Raw genomic sequence first — 15621 nt, forward strand, 5'->3', positions numbered from 1 at the left:
CATCAATGATGAGAATCATCGATAGGCTGCCTCCTGCACGCCTCCTACTGGGGATCAAGCCTGCAACCCAGGCATGTGCCCTTGACCAGAATCAACCCAGGACCCTTCAGTCCGCAGGCCAATGCTCCATCCACTGAGCCAAACTGGCTGGGGCAGGAAGGGAGATATTAACACAACTTCTACCTTCTTTCCCCATTCCCACTTGTTCTGTCCATGATCTAACATTCTTGATTAATGAGTGTCAGAGACATACAATCAAAACCAGCTTATCGAGTTTCATCGATTAAATTACAACCTAAGAAATATACTTTATGTTTTCCTGAAAGCATTTAATAAGCTCATAAGAAAGATCAAGTTAAAACCAACTGCCAGCAAAGATTATTCCTCCTGCATGATTTCTCCCCAGAGAAAAGGGTAATGTTTTTTAACGATTTGCCCTGTGGGTAAATGGTGACCAGTGAATAATCTTAAGGGTACAGAGCGTGCAGACACACCCTGGGCGGGTAGATGCATTACAGCTGTTTCATTTAATCACACATGTAGGTGGCATCACTTAACACATGCACTAATTCCAACTTTATCCACTTTCTCAGCCTACATCGACCTCAAGAAAATACATCTGTCCCTGCCTTGGTCTTCAGGTAACTAGGGTCTGGTTGATTTGGCAAAGAAAATGGGTTACAATTGCACATCATTAACTCTCAATTGCACCCTCCAGACCAATGCTATTCCATAGAACTATCTCCAATAACGAAAACGTTCTCTAGCTGCACTGTCCAAACATGGTAGCCAGTAGCCACAGGAGCTACTGAGCACCTGACATGTAGCTAGTGCGACTGAGGAACTGTATTTTATTTCATCGTAATTGAAAGAGTCACGTGGCCAACAGCTACCCTACTGGAAAGAGCAGCCTGTCCCCGCTGCCCTCGGCCCTGGGGTAGAAGGAAGAAACGGGGCTCAGACTCTGAATCAACCCTGGGAAGTGGCCCCGATTCCGTCTCATAATCCAAGTCTCTCCCCTAAGTCCCTCCAGCCAGCCAAGGTCAACGCTCACAAAGGCGGTTTCTCTCCTCGCTCTCTCCCCAGGATCAGCTATTTGTGGGCCATCTGCTCACTGGTTTTGGAATCTTAACCAGTAGCTGCTCCCTGTTTTAGGTTCCTATCCATTCTATATGCCCTTTTCTTTCCAAAACTTTCTAATGGCCTTGTTTTTTCCTTACTCTAATTCTATTCATTTCCTGTCCATCATAACATCAACATCCGCCAAACTGCGTTTACATAAAAACCCCTTTTATGACACCAGGGCCAAGTGTAAGTACACATGAACTAACTGCCCGGGGGACGAATTCTTCAAGGCAAAAAATGATCGCCGATTTATAGCTGGCATAAATGGATTAAGGGTGCAAATGGATTCGTGGTGTAAATGAGTTACACAGATAGTATAATGAATAGATTCACTGTCATAAAAATATTTCAAAGGGAGATGATCTCAAGATGAAATGATATTTCAGTCAAACTCTCTAAAACCCTCCCCAGCCCAGAAGTGACACATCCACGCGAGGCTTCCCCGAGCCTCCGTCAGATGCATCCTCGAGCGCCCTGCACACCAAGCATGTCCAGAAGGAGTCTGAGGTCAGAACTTTGTCTACAAAGGAAATGAGAAGGAAATTGTAGGAGATAAGACACAGCTTTAGGTTCTGGCGTGCGTCCAGCTTTGTTCCTTCCAGTCTAATGGCTGAAGGGGTAGGGAAAGGGGAGAAGCAGGAGAGGCAGCGGTTTTTTATCATCGCCCTCACTGAACACAACGTGCCGCAGTCCCCGTCCTCCTTCCCTTTCTCACTGCGGAGTTCAAGGTGGTTTCCCTGGCCTGCGAGCCCCACCGCAAAGTGGAGAGAGATGGTTCAAAAGAGCCGAGCCCGGCCGGCGTGGCTCAGTGGTTGAGCGTCGACCTATGAACCAGGAGGTCACGGTTCAATTCCCGGTCAGGGCACATGCCCGGGTTGTGGGCTCGGATCGCCAGTGTGGGGCGTGCAGGAGGCAGCCGATCAATGATTCTCTCTCATCACTGATGTTTCTATCTCTCTCTCTCCCTCTCCCTTCCTCTCTGAAATCAATTTAAAAAAAAAAAAAGAGCAGAGAAGACTGAACAGCATCATTCCCGGAAAGCATAATAAAAGTGACCTCAAACATGTTTCACTGTATTATAAAAAATGCAGTTGTAGGGCTCTTAGACATCTCCTGGGCAGTGCAAACACACACGCTAGCCCACGGCCCATCCAGGGGGACGGGTCCGCACAGACAGGGGAAGCAGACACCCCCGTTTCCCTGGAGACCCCAGAGTGAAGGGCGAGCAGCAGGGCCCGGATCAGAGGGCAGGGAGCCCGCCTCCCAGGCCAGCGCTCACCCGGCTTAGCCACGGCGTCTCCCTCGTGGCGGCTCATTTATCAAATAATTTCCCCATTACTTCTCTAAACAAGAGCTCGGTGCATCTCCGAGCAGGAGACAAGGCTCTGGCCATTTTAAGCAAAAGAAGACACACGATGCAGCGCGTGTTATATAATCAACGGAGCGCAGGCCCGCGCTGGCCACGGCCTGGGCAGCACATTCTTTCCCACAGTGAGGTCATTGTATATTCCCCTGGCTGGGGTTCCGGGCATTGCTACCCCCGCCTGCATGCGGCCCGGTCTGTGCAAACCCTTCCACGGCACCAGGACAGACAGACATGGATCCCAGCCCCTGGCAGCCAGTCTACAAGCACAATGCCCATGCAGGTGTTCTCAGCCCACACCGAGAGCCACCCCCGCGGCCACAGGTGTAATGCAAGAGTCAGAACCTGGCAGGTCACGGTCAAGCCAAAGCCCAGTCATCTGAGAAATGGAACTAAATCCACATTTTTCCCATTTAGCTGCCATTTGATAGGTTCATTATTTCACCCACAGGCATCAGCTACTTAAATATCACGAATGCCTGTGCAGCATAAAAATGCTTTCTATAGGAACAAAAACAGACGTGGAAATCAGAACCCCTTTTTCATTGCAATTTAGTAGACATTTTCTTTCAGGACTGTCTCTATCTTTTTATTCTTTATACAAGATTAAAAAATAAGACTAAAGGAGTTTTTCAGTAACAGGCACACTTTTCCTATAAAGGGCAAGATAGTATTTTAGGCTTTGGGGGACCCATGGTCCCTGTTACAAATACTCAACTCTGCCCGTGTGACATAAAAGCAGGCACATACGATGCTTAAATGAACAGGCATGGCTCTGTCCCAAAAAAACTTTCTTTACAATAATAGACATGGATCAGATTTAACTCACAGGCCCCATTTGCCAACTCTTAATCTGGAAAATGATTTTTTTTCTTCCCTTCTCACATTATCTCCAGCTCACGTCAATGAATCATTAAGAAGATAATGGCCCAACTGGTGTGGTTCAGTGGTTGAGCTTCGACCTATGAACCAGGAAGTCATGGTTCCATTCCCCGTTAGGGCACATGCCCGGTTTTCGGTCTCAATCCCCAATAGGGGGTGTGCATAAGGCAGCCGATCAATGATTCTCTCTCATCATTGATGTTTCTATCTCCCTCTCCTTTCCTCTCTGAAATCAATGAAAATATTTTTTTAAAGAAGATAATGATAAGCTCAATGGCAAACAATGGAGATTTATGAGAACAAAGTTCGAAAGAACATCACCCCGGTACAGATCACCTTTTCCTGAACTAACCAGTGCACAGAGAAGGTCGACCGCCTCCAACACCAGCTCCTGGTGTCCAATTCGAGTGACACCCAGCTCCTCAAGATCCTGATGGGCGATCCGCAGCAGCTGCTCGCCGTTGATCTTCTCTCGCTCAAACTTGTGGACGTACTGCTGCAGGCAGTCATCTAAGCCTACCGGGAAAGCAAAGGAGGTCATCAGTGCCATTGTGGGCTTTTCTCCAAGAAGTCACCATTAGGCTCCACTATTCGACTGTCTATATAACATGTATCCCACCTGAGGGACCTTTCAAGTGTGTCCTCATCTTCTCATCTCAGACAGATTTTAAAGGTGCAGCTTAAAGTTGCCAAAGGGAGCCAGTTCAGTTTTATGACACTTACCTTCCCATTCCCTTTCAACTAAAAGAACAAACACTAACCCCCTGAGGACCGGCAGTGCCACTTATCTGTACTAGACACATGTGTGACTGTTCGCTAAGCAACTCTTCCTTGGGGGTTCCATCCTCTCCCAGCCCTTGTGATCCCAGTGGGCCTGCCAATCAAGATGCTTTGCCACAGTATTTCATCTACCGGCCAGCATTAGGTTCTGGGATGACCACAGGACTCAAGAGGAACCAATTAAAATCTTCCTTGATATTTGATATATCAGAAGATAGAGGCTCTTTCTTCCTTTCCAAATGGAAGCCATAAAGACACAACCTTGGGGATACTGGCAGTCATTTTCTAGAAATAAATCCAAGAGAGAGAGAGAGAGAGAGAGAGAGAGAGAGAGAGAGAAAATGCCCCAGAATATCCTACATGCCTGTACCTTGCAACTGAAAAACTTCTGATGAATACAGAATCCAGCAGTGGTACCAGAGAAAGGCAGTTAAATGGGTTAGCTTAGGGGAATTTTCCAGACCAAATACTACTGCCAACAGGGTTGCATTCTAATGTTCTTATATAATGATTAAAATAGGTAAGCCAAATAGAACTTGGGAATCTTTATTCCTGGACAGAGAACTTTCTGGTCAACTTGTTTTAATGGTTTTGCTGAAGTAAAATTTTACTGGAATTGGCTCAACTATTGTAGCCTAATAACAATAGCCATCTAGTGTTTTAAACGACTAGATTGCTATAAACTCAATCCCAACACAAAGGATACAAACTCAATTTAACTAGAACAATGAATGTGAAAAGCATGCTGCCGTCCCCTCCCCACCACACACACACACACACACACACACAACACACGCACACGCACACGCACACACACGCACACATGCACACACGCACACACGCACTCTCTGCTATGTGGGTCCTCTCTGGACTAGAAAGCACGCACTCTCTGCTATGTGGGTCCTCTCTGGACTAGAAAGGTAGATAAAAGTCCAGCACTTACTTCGGGCAATACTAAAGTTTGTGGGTCTTAAAATCTAATGTTCTAGGCTAAACGACATCTCTGCCCCACAAACTTACCCCGATTGCCTCCTGATAAGATATAGGAAGAGGAACAATTTCCTGATAACCATTTGGGGCTATTAAATATAGAAAGAAGAGGTAAGAAACAATGAATTTTATGGTAACCAGATGAGTCGTCATTCCTCCCTGAAATGACATCTGTCTAGCAGAAGGGCTCCATCACACAGCAAGCGAGGTTGGGGACATTGATATAAACTTTGCTCCACTTGGACCGCCTTGAGCCACAAGTGGTCTCCATGACATGTGAGTGGAGCAGGTTGTGGAGGCCACGCAAGTCAGCAGGCATTTACGGCGATGCTCCGCCTGGACTGCAGGGGCTGGGTCTCAGCACCTGGGGCCACCCAGGGCGTGGGCAGAGGGGCAGCATCCATCAGCAGCAGGCAGCTGTGACAATGACCAAGGGCCAAGGAGAGCCTCCCGAGAACTCTATGTCCACCACACACAGATGGCTGAAGTAAGGCTTGTGGATGCTATATTACCTATCCACAGTCACAGAGTTTACAAGATGCGAAGAGAAAGATTTTTATAGCAGAGTTTTCTTCAGCTTCATACAGAAGAAAAGAGATTGAATTCAAATCAAGGTCTATTTGACAAAAGGCCCGCTCTTTTGCATTCTACCAGCAAACACAGGGTTATAAAAACTCCTCTCCAACCATCTTCCTAAATAATCAGTAAGAATCATGGAATTTTAGACATACTTAGAAGGTACTTCAGATCTCAATGAGTCTAAAAAGTTGGGAAAGTATGGACCAAAGACGAATTCTTTTGAATTTTACCCTAAATCACTTACTAGTACCCAGTTCTAAGCCAGATCATGACCAATATCCCACACTCCTCTCCTTCAGGCTGTTCTCTTCCCTTGCCTATTGTGATGGCTGAATTGTGTCTCCCCAATAGTCATATGCTGAAGTCCTAACCCCGAGTAGCTCAGAACATGACTATTTGGAGGTAACATCTTTAGAGAGGAAATTACATTAAAATGAAGTCGTATGGATGGACCTGAATCCAATATGACTGGCATTCTTAAAAAAGAGGAGGCACACAGAGTGAAGACCATGTGAGGACACAGGGAGAAGAGGCCATCTGCAAGCCAAGCAGGGAGGCCTCAGAAGAAACCACCCCTGCTGACTCCTTGATCTCTGACTTCCGGCCTCCAGAAAAGCAAGAAAGTAAATTTCTACTGTGTCACCCACCCAGTCTGTGGGGCTTTGTTATGGCAGCCCTAGCAAGCCAACATAAACCCAATAACATTTTAATTCATATTCACCCACATGTGATTAACTCTTCCCTTAAACGAAATAAACAAGTTCCAGTGACCAACTGAATTGAAATTTGTGTTCACTGTGCCAAACAGTTTTCATGTGCAGAATAAATTAGTCCATTATAATTAAAGTGAAGAAACCGTGTACAATGGAAGTTCATTAAACTTTATCCCTGAATAAGAAGAAGTAGAAGTAAAGATAAGGCCAGATTTCTCTTTCAACTCACTGTGAAAGTTTCACTGAAGAAGCAGCATTTCAGAAGTAGCTTTAGAGCAAGAAGGAAAAAGTTTAGACACAGAAAAGAGGTTCAGATGGGAGATGGGATGATGATTCCAAATAGGACGAAGGGTGCAAGTGATCAGAGATTAAGAACCGACAGAAACAGAACATTTGCCCAAAAAGGGGGCCGGAATCTCCTTGAGGGCTCTGAGGGAATATAAATGATCTCTCCTCAGCTAATCAAACGCTCTCCGACATGTAGGAGAATTACCGGGCAGAAACAGCCTATTGCTTCCCACCCGAAAACAGAACCCAGGGTGAGCTAAGACTTTCCCCTCACGGGACACATATATGAATACACTAGCTTTTAAAGAGTATTGCCCCGTTTCATTATTCCAATACGTTATGGCCTATTGTTCGGTTATCCTATTGTTTCAAAAACAATTAAACATTTATAAATAGCTGAATCAAACTATTATGCAGTCCCACAAAGAAGGGAAACAAAACCCCCAATTTCAAGTAAACTGGGTTTATTGCATCTGCCATAAACCCTACACTCTTACCTATTGGCCTGTTTGCCAGTTCTTTTGCTTTCTGTAAAGGGAACTTACAGAAAGGCTAGCAGGACTGGGAGAAACACACAATTAAGTAAAAGGAAATTAAACACATTCCATTTACACAAATTAAGTTAAGCAGATAATTCAATGTGAAAAGAATCACAAAGCAGAGGCTCCCACAGAACGGGAGCCAGAGTGAGAGGGCCCAGACTTCCTCCACCGCCACCAAGCCTGGTTGCAAATACCCCTACGCTTCCAAAGAAGCCCCACGTGCAGAAGGAAAACAATGTTTTATGATTATGAAAAACACTGTCTTATGATTTGTATCAGAAAATGGCAGGGCAGCAGCCATTTTCTGGGGATTCCTGGGGCAAGTCCCTCAGCTGCCTCATTTGTAAAACAGGGGTAATAATACCACCTCCTACATGGACCTGTAACAAAAATCAAATGTTAAGCCGGTGGCGTGGCTCAGTGGTTGAGCCTCAACCTATGAACCAGGAGGTCACGGTTGTATTCCCAGTCAGGGCACATGCCCAGGTTGTGCACTCGATCCCCAGTGTGAGGCGTGCAGGATGCAGCCGATAAATGATTCTCTCCCTTCCTCTCTGAAATCAATAAAAATATTTTTTAAATAAAACGTACACTAAAGAGCCAAAGGCCGGAAGGACCCCTACAGCTTAAGGTACCAGCATCCTCTGCAGAGCATCGTCATGGTGCCGCAGCAAATGCAGGTGAAGGACGCAGAGGTCTGCATCTGGTGGAAACACAGGAGACTTTCGGCCTCAGCCCTGCAAAACTGATGTCCAGACAACTTCTAAAGTCTTTAATGCAAAATACAATAGGATTGATAGAGCTTACAAATACTATGGATGAGAAGGAATCAAGTGTTCCGAGATGTAAAATTAAGAGGGAAGCTAAACATATAAAATGATAGATATTATAGTAGCAAAAGGTTAAATGTCACTTACTGCATGGCAGATACCTTTCCAAAACGGAATGTATATAAATCCCTTAATCTCCCTAATGTCCCCACATAAGTGTCCCACTTTGGAGATGAAGAGCTGGGGCACAGAGAGGGGAGGTGACTTCCCCAGGGCCACACAGGCCCAGGGCTCACACCCACGGGGACGGGCACCAGGGTCTCTGCTCTTCACCTCCAGATACTGCCTGTCCATCCTCCAATGCAGAATGTTCACAGATGTCCTCTTAACTGACCCAAGGAAAGTAGAGTTTTATGTAACAGGAAATTGCACAAGTCATTAAGCTGACTTAGTTTACTGCCCACGATGGCCCTCAGAAATGTTAATGGCCATGTAAACACCATTGGGTCAAATGAGAAAATTAAGAAACTGGGGACCCCAGCTCCTACATGGGGAGTATGTTATCCACGAGCGGTCTGCAGGATTTGGTGTCCCACGCTCCTTATTAACTCTCTAAAATACAGGTGAGACTGATGGACTCTATTTTTCCCCTAAGAAATCTGGATGGAATTCTTTTGTAGCCTCTTCACTTTTGAATGTGGCCCTAGAAACTGGTCCTTTAGGCCAGAGGTGACCAGACAGGGTAGTGATACACCAATAAAATTGGCAGCCTTTAAAGGATTAAATAATTCACAAACCTCTCCACCTATATTTCCCAAAGTTATTTTCCAAAAACCTGAATTTAGAAAAAGACATGCTTCTGTATGCCATGAGCATCCCAGAAAATGACAAAGACAGACAGAAGCAATACTACGAACAAGAGAGAGAAGTCGCTGTCGGTGCAGGTGCACACCTACGTGTATATCCTGCGGCTACAAAAAAAGAAAAAAACAAACCCTGCCTGTGATCCACTCCCAGAGTAGAGAGCAGTCCACTCACTCAGCTCATGTACCGACTTGCATCCTACCACAAACAAAGACGAACGCAGCACCTGCCCCACTGGAGCACGCTCCAGCAATGATGCTGCAACACGAGGAAATACCAGGAGACTGGAGGGTCCACTCTACCATAGCCTGGGACTCTGGCTTTGCCCTAAGACAGTGATCTGAGAACTCCCTGAAAGAAAACTTGTGTGGGGAAGGGACAACGATGAATGAAGAAAGATGTATTATTAAGCTATTCTCCTCCACTTGTTTCGTTCTTTTTACAGAGGGTTAGAAAGTCTGGGAGTGCTGCTCCATGAAAAAGAGTTAACCAGCCCTGACTGGTTTGGCTCAGTGGATAGAGCGTCGGCCTGCGGACTGAGGGGTCCCGGGTTTGATTCCGGTTGGGGGCATGTACCTTGGTTGTGGGCACATCCCCAGTAGGAGGTGTGCAGGAGGCAGCTGATCGATGTTTCTCTCTCATCGATGTTTCTAACTCTCTATCCCTCTCCCTTTCTCTCTGTAAAAAAATCAATAAAATATATTAAAAAAAGAAAAAGAGTTAACCAAAGAGAACGGGGTGGGAATGCAGGAAGCAGGTACCAGACAGAAAGGAGGAAGAGGAAGCTTTGGAGAGTAAATGCAGATCAGATGGTTACTCTGCTCCCACTGAGAGCCCAAAGGGCCCTGACAATCATTACCAAGACCGGTCCTGAGGTGAAACAACAGGCACGGAAACCTTTTCCATGGAACGTCCTACCCCACCCTCACCAACCACCACCACCACCAGCCCAAAACTCAAGGATATTTCACTCAAACCACCTCCATCCTTTCACTTCCCTGTTTCTTGTTTTGGAGAGGCATGGCAACACCAACGAAACAAAAGCTTTCTGCTTGGGAGTTCTAAAAAAATGAGATTGTCCCCAGAACAAAGATTTCCATCTGAGTCAGCTTCGAGATATATATATACTTAGCATTAAGGAGACACGACCCTACAGCACTTGTGGGAGGAGGGGGGCTTATGAACTCTTTCGGGGATTCCCATGAAAAATACGGTCAGTAGGTGATCCTGAAGAGGGCCCACTGATAGAATGACTTTTTCTTCTCATGAGCTTCAAAACATCCATTTAGTCATCCCAGCAAAAACCACAGCTCATATTCCTACGAGGGAATTTTGCATGAGGCTTATGCCTGATAGAAAACCACACGTCTGGGATGATATTTTTCTATTAAAAAGTAAGTATTTAATTTGAAATTTATTTTTATGATTATTATTTATGTATAGTCTATATACATTCTTCCAAAAAGTAGAAAATGACATGTGTATACAGAAGACTAGAATAGTGGTTTAAACTCAAGTCTCAAAATTTGATTAAGAAACACAGGAAATAGCCGAAACCGGTTTGGCTCAGTGGATAGAGCGTCAGCCTGCGGACTGAAAGGTCCCAGGTTCGATTCCGGTCAAGGGCATGTACTTGGGTTGCGGGCACATCCCCAGTGGGAGATGTGCAGGAGGCAGCTGATCGATGTTTCTCTCTCATCGATGTTTCTAACTCTCTATCTCTCTCCCTTCCTCTCTGTAAAAAATCAATAAAATATATTTAAAAAAAAAAAAAAAAAGAAACACAGGAAATGCTGGGATATGCACTATACTAAATGTTCATCTCTCTAGAAAAGTCTTCAGCCAGATCTTTGCCTGGCTGACTTTCTTAGGTACTTATGGTCTCAACTCAAATATCACCTCTCAGTGAAATACTCCCTGACCATCCAATCTAAAAAAAAAAAAAGTCCATCTATGTGCCAACTGATGATTGTTGTCACGAACTCAACGCTAACAGAAATCCCCAGTTTGGGTGTGGTGAAGAAGGAAACTATTGAGGACAAACAGCTCAGTAGTGATACAGCACGTCTATGAGAACAGCACAGCTAGGGAACAGCTCGATAGTATCACAGCTCAATTGTCAAACAGCATGGCTGTGGGACAGCAAAGGTAGGAGGCGGCTCTCAGACAAGGCCCAGCTCTGCAAGAAGTCCTCCATGTTTCAGCTGCAGCTGGGGAAATGCAGTCTTCAGTCTTCAGTGGAAAGTGCCAGAGGATAGCTGACTTATAGACAGACACACACACACACACACACACACACACACACACACACACATACGTTTCCACCCCTGGTCCCTGATTGGTCCGCTCTCATGCAGATGTGGATTCCAAATCCTCACAATTTGATTAGTCAGTCCCAAACGCCATGTCCTGATTGGTTTGAATGGAGCCACTCTGATCGGATGTAAAGATGCTAATGGGAATATAGCTGCACAGCTCTGATTGGACAGGGAAAGTCTCAGTCCTATTGGTTGAAATACAATTCCAGAAACTCCTTCATAAGAAAGGACTGGCTCAGCCAGCAGGGACACAGTACTGGCAGGCACTTTAGTGCAGGCTGCTCTCTGAAATGCAGCTTGCATGGGAGGCCCATTTTAAAACAGCTGGGAGGCTCTGTTCTTACATTTGAGCCCAGTCAGACACTAGGAACCTTTCTTGGTAGGTATCTTTGTTCTCATATGTATCAAAATCACTTCCTATCATATCAACCTTTTATTTTCTTCTTAAAACATCACTATCTGAAATGACCATGCTTATTAGGCTAATGGTCTTCTGTTTGTCTCCTCCCTCTAAACTGCACCATAAGAGTGTCTTTGCTCTCCAGCTCCGTGAACAGACTCTTGCTCATAATGGACACTCAGAAAGTAATTGTTGAATTAATGAAGAAGGAATGGATCCACACACTCCAAAACAACCAGAAAATACAGTGGATGTGGTGTCAGACAACCTGACTTAAAACCCAGCTTGACTTCTTAACTTCCTGTGTGTCTAGGGCAGCTACTTACGTTTATACCTCACTTTTCCTAGCTTCAAACTCAGATAATGTGAAGTACTGTGCTTAAGAGTGCTTTGTAACTTATGAAGTACTCTAATATTGTTATTTAAGACATCTTGAGTCAATATATTTATGAGTGGCATCAAGGAAAGTGTGGATTAGAATACAAATAAGTGAGTTAATGTGGCAAGAGTAAACATTTTCATCTTCCACCCAGTTATTTTGCAACTATGACCTTGGCCAACTACCGCTCAAGTGTGTGACAATTTGTTTATAAATTATAGTAGAAAGTATAGTGTGAAGACCCAGGTTCAAGTTCCTACTCTACCATTCAACTTCATTAAGTATCGACCTCCTCTATTACATATGAATAACCCACGTATCTTAGAGGACTACTGTGAAGATAAAAACATAATGTTATGCTTTGCACAGCGGGGCAGAACCCACCCATGTCAGTCTATGTTAGAATTCTGGCTCGAAGGCCACATGGGCACCATTGGATAACGCAATTGGCAGTGGTGACAACATAAAGGCTTCTATGAACAGTCACACATTTTTATGCTACCTGATTTTTATATTAATACATAATTCACATACCATAAAATTCACCCATTTAAAGTGTACAATTACGGGATTTCTTGTATATTCAGAGAGCTGTGTGACCACTATCTAATTGGAGAATATTTCCATCATCCCCAAAAGAAACCCATACCCATTATAGCAGACAGTCTTCATTCCCTCTTCCATCCTAGCTCTGCAATCACTAACCTTCTTTCTATCTCAGTGGGTTTGCCTATAATGGACATTTTGTACGGAGCCTTCAGGTCTGGCTTCTTTCACTTAGCACAATCTTTTCAGTTTATCCATATTTTAGCATGTTCAATACTTCATTCCTTTTTATGGCTATCCCATTGTATGGTTATACCATCATGTTTAATCCATTCATCAGCTGATAGACACTTAGGTTGTTTCTACTTTTGGCTATTATAAATAATGATGCTATGAGCATTCATGTAAGATTTTTATGTGAACATATGTTTTCAATTCTCTCGAGTATATACCTACCTAGAAATAGAATAGTTGAGTCATATGGTAACTCTATGTTTAACTTTTTGAGGAATTGCCAAAATATTTCCCAAAGGGACTGCACCATTTTTCATTCCTACTAGCAATTTATGAGGGTTTCAATTTCTTCATATCTTCACCAACACTTGTTATTATCCATCTTTTTTATTAGAGCCATACAAGTGGGTATGAAATAATATTTTATGGTGTCATCAGATTTTAACATCCAAATTTAAAATAGGCCCTTAGAAATAGAAACCAAATGCCAGAGAGCAGGGGGAAAATCCAGATTACACCAAGGCAGTATTCCCAATCTTCAGTCATTCAAGAACCAACTTTCTGATTTTGCCAAATTTGAGTGTCATTTCTACTATTATGTATTTAGGTTTTTTTAAAATATGTTTTTATTGATTTTTTAGACGGGGAGGGGGGAGGGAGAAGAATAGAGAGATAGAAACATCAATAAGAGAGGAATATCATCAATATGCTGCCTCTTGCATTGCCCCTACTGGGGATCAAGCACACAACCCAGGCATGTGCCCTGACCAGGAATCGAACCAATGACCTCTTGGTTCCTGGGTCAACGCTCAACCGCTGAGCCACACTGGCTGGGCTAAGTACTTATTTTTTTTTAAAATGGATTTAAACATCGTTAGTCTTTAAATCACTGCTATAAATTGGTATCACTTGCCATAAATAGAAAGTACCATAAACATAAATATGAAAAAATAATTAGCTGGATATAATTGTCTCCCAGGTCCTGCTTCTTCATGTTAAAAGGGAAATTGCAAGTGACAGGTGTTGAAGAAATGTTAGTTGCAGTCTTCCTTTGAATTAGTCAGACAATCTAAAATCATCTCTAGGGCTATCACAAGCTCCTGAACTTGGAAGATGGCTGTAACATTTCAGGAAATACCTTTCGTGAAAAAGAAAATTAAAAAATCAGTTCCATAATGATAATTATACTGGGGGGTTTGCAAGGACAATGCCCCAAACAACTGTCATATTTGGGTAGCTCGTTACACTTGGCTGAGGGGTGTCCCTTCTTTGTGTTCAAATTTCCAATAAGTCTGACCATGCTCTCGCTGCAAGCACCTGGCTCTTCAAGTTTCAACAAAAACAACTTTCAGAGCAAATATACATAATACAGATGAAAATAAAGAGCACCTGCCATTGGGTAGGCAAGCCCAGGCAACGCGACCTACAATGCGACACAGTGCCTGGATGGGCCTGACTGACAGCACTGGCCCCGAGTGTAATAAAAACACAATGCCTGATTGTGATCAAATTCTTCCAGCCTCCCTCCTCCAGCCTGACGAACACACAAGTTAGATAAAAAACATTCAGGGACAGCATAATTGGGCACCTCCAGATTTAAAGACTAATTATCATCTGTCATCATCCAAGCTTAATAAAATACTAAGTAGCATCATGCATTAAAGAAAAAGAGTGAGTGTTACATTTAAAGATATTCCACTGACTCCCTGGTTGGACACTCCTACTGAGCCCTCAGCTCAAACATTCCTTCCAATGGGAATACTTCCCGGCTCTCAACACTAAATCTCGCTTATTATGAATCATGACACCTTTGCTTTCTCTTCATAACACATCTCACTTTGTAACTTAACTAGAGGCCCAATGCACGAAATTTGTGCAAAGGGCTCGGCCCTCACAGCTGCGGCAGCTTGCCTCAGCCCTCGCAGCCCCAGCTTTGTCCGGGAGGTTGTCCGAAAGGACGTCCGGAAGGTCGTTCGGCTGTCCAGTCTAATTAGCATACTATGCTTTTATTATTATAGATATTTGCATGAGTGGTGTCTGTCTCCCCAACATTGACAAGCTCCAGGGAAACTAGAACCAGGTTGGTTTTGTCTATCATCATGCCCTCAATATCTAGGACCGTTCTTGGCATAGAGTAACTACTCAAGAATTATTTGTTGAATGAATGAATTCAAAGGATGTCAAAGTTGTTATTCATTGTAAGGATTGGCCATGTTTAGAATGACCACTGAGAGTACATTTCAAAAAGGCAAAAGGACACAGGGCAGGAGCTCTTCAACTTCATGAACTTCCTGCTGACGGACCACAGTCCAGTCCATCCCATGCAACAGAAACCTCCCTTTCTTCCATGTAATTTCCAAACAACTAAGTTAGATTCTTGAGTCTATTGATGAGCTGCTATGAAGTTTCTGCTGGTCAGTGGAGAAGGAGTTGGTGACAAGGAAGGGAAAAAAGGCAAGAAAATGTAAGTTTGTTGAGTGCTCAGAATCAGTCACATATTCCTTATTTAATCCACAAAAACCCTTGTTATCACTATGATCCAACTTAGACTTGTAAAATTTAGTGACTGGCTCAAAGTCACACAACTAATTAGCGGTCAAACAGGAACAAGTATCCAGTTCTTTGTAAGCTGAAGAAGTTACACAAGTGACATAGAGAACATACGAGTTGGAATAGGCCTAAAAGAACAGACAAGAGTTAGCTGAAAGTGGGAGGGGAGGGCATTATAATACAACTACTTGTAGAAGCTAATGCTTATTGACCATTTCCCATGTGCTAGAAACAGAATCAGAGCATCTGACACACTTCATATAAACTCTATGAGGCAGGCATTACTATACCCCCATTT

General features: G+C 43.8%; 1 protein-coding gene across 7 annotated transcripts in view; it reads right to left on the minus strand.

Annotated features, from left to right (window-relative positions):
• CNKSR3 (CNKSR family member 3) overlaps positions 1 to 15621 on the minus strand; it is a 72945-nt gene that overhangs the window by 31052 nt on the left and 26272 nt on the right. For 4 of the 7 annotated variants that reach the window (XM_005872869.2, XM_014545044.1, XM_014545049.1 and 1 more), the window contains one exon: positions 3723 to 3886. In XM_005872869.2, coding sequence (XP_005872931.1) covers positions 3723 to 3886 — 164 coding nt within the window. Of the gene's footprint in view, positions 1 to 3722; positions 3887 to 3989; positions 4033 to 12642; positions 12666 to 13686; positions 13912 to 15621 lie in introns of those variants that run through there. The other 3 variants (XM_014545046.1, XM_014545048.1, XM_014545045.1) reach the window with 3 other exon arrangements.

Source organism: Myotis brandtii, unplaced genomic scaffold (genome assembly GCF_000412655.1).
Source record: "Myotis brandtii unplaced genomic scaffold, ASM41265v1 scaffold395, whole genome shotgun sequence".
NCBI classification, from domain to species: domain Eukaryota; kingdom Metazoa; phylum Chordata; class Mammalia; order Chiroptera; family Vespertilionidae; genus Myotis; species Myotis brandtii.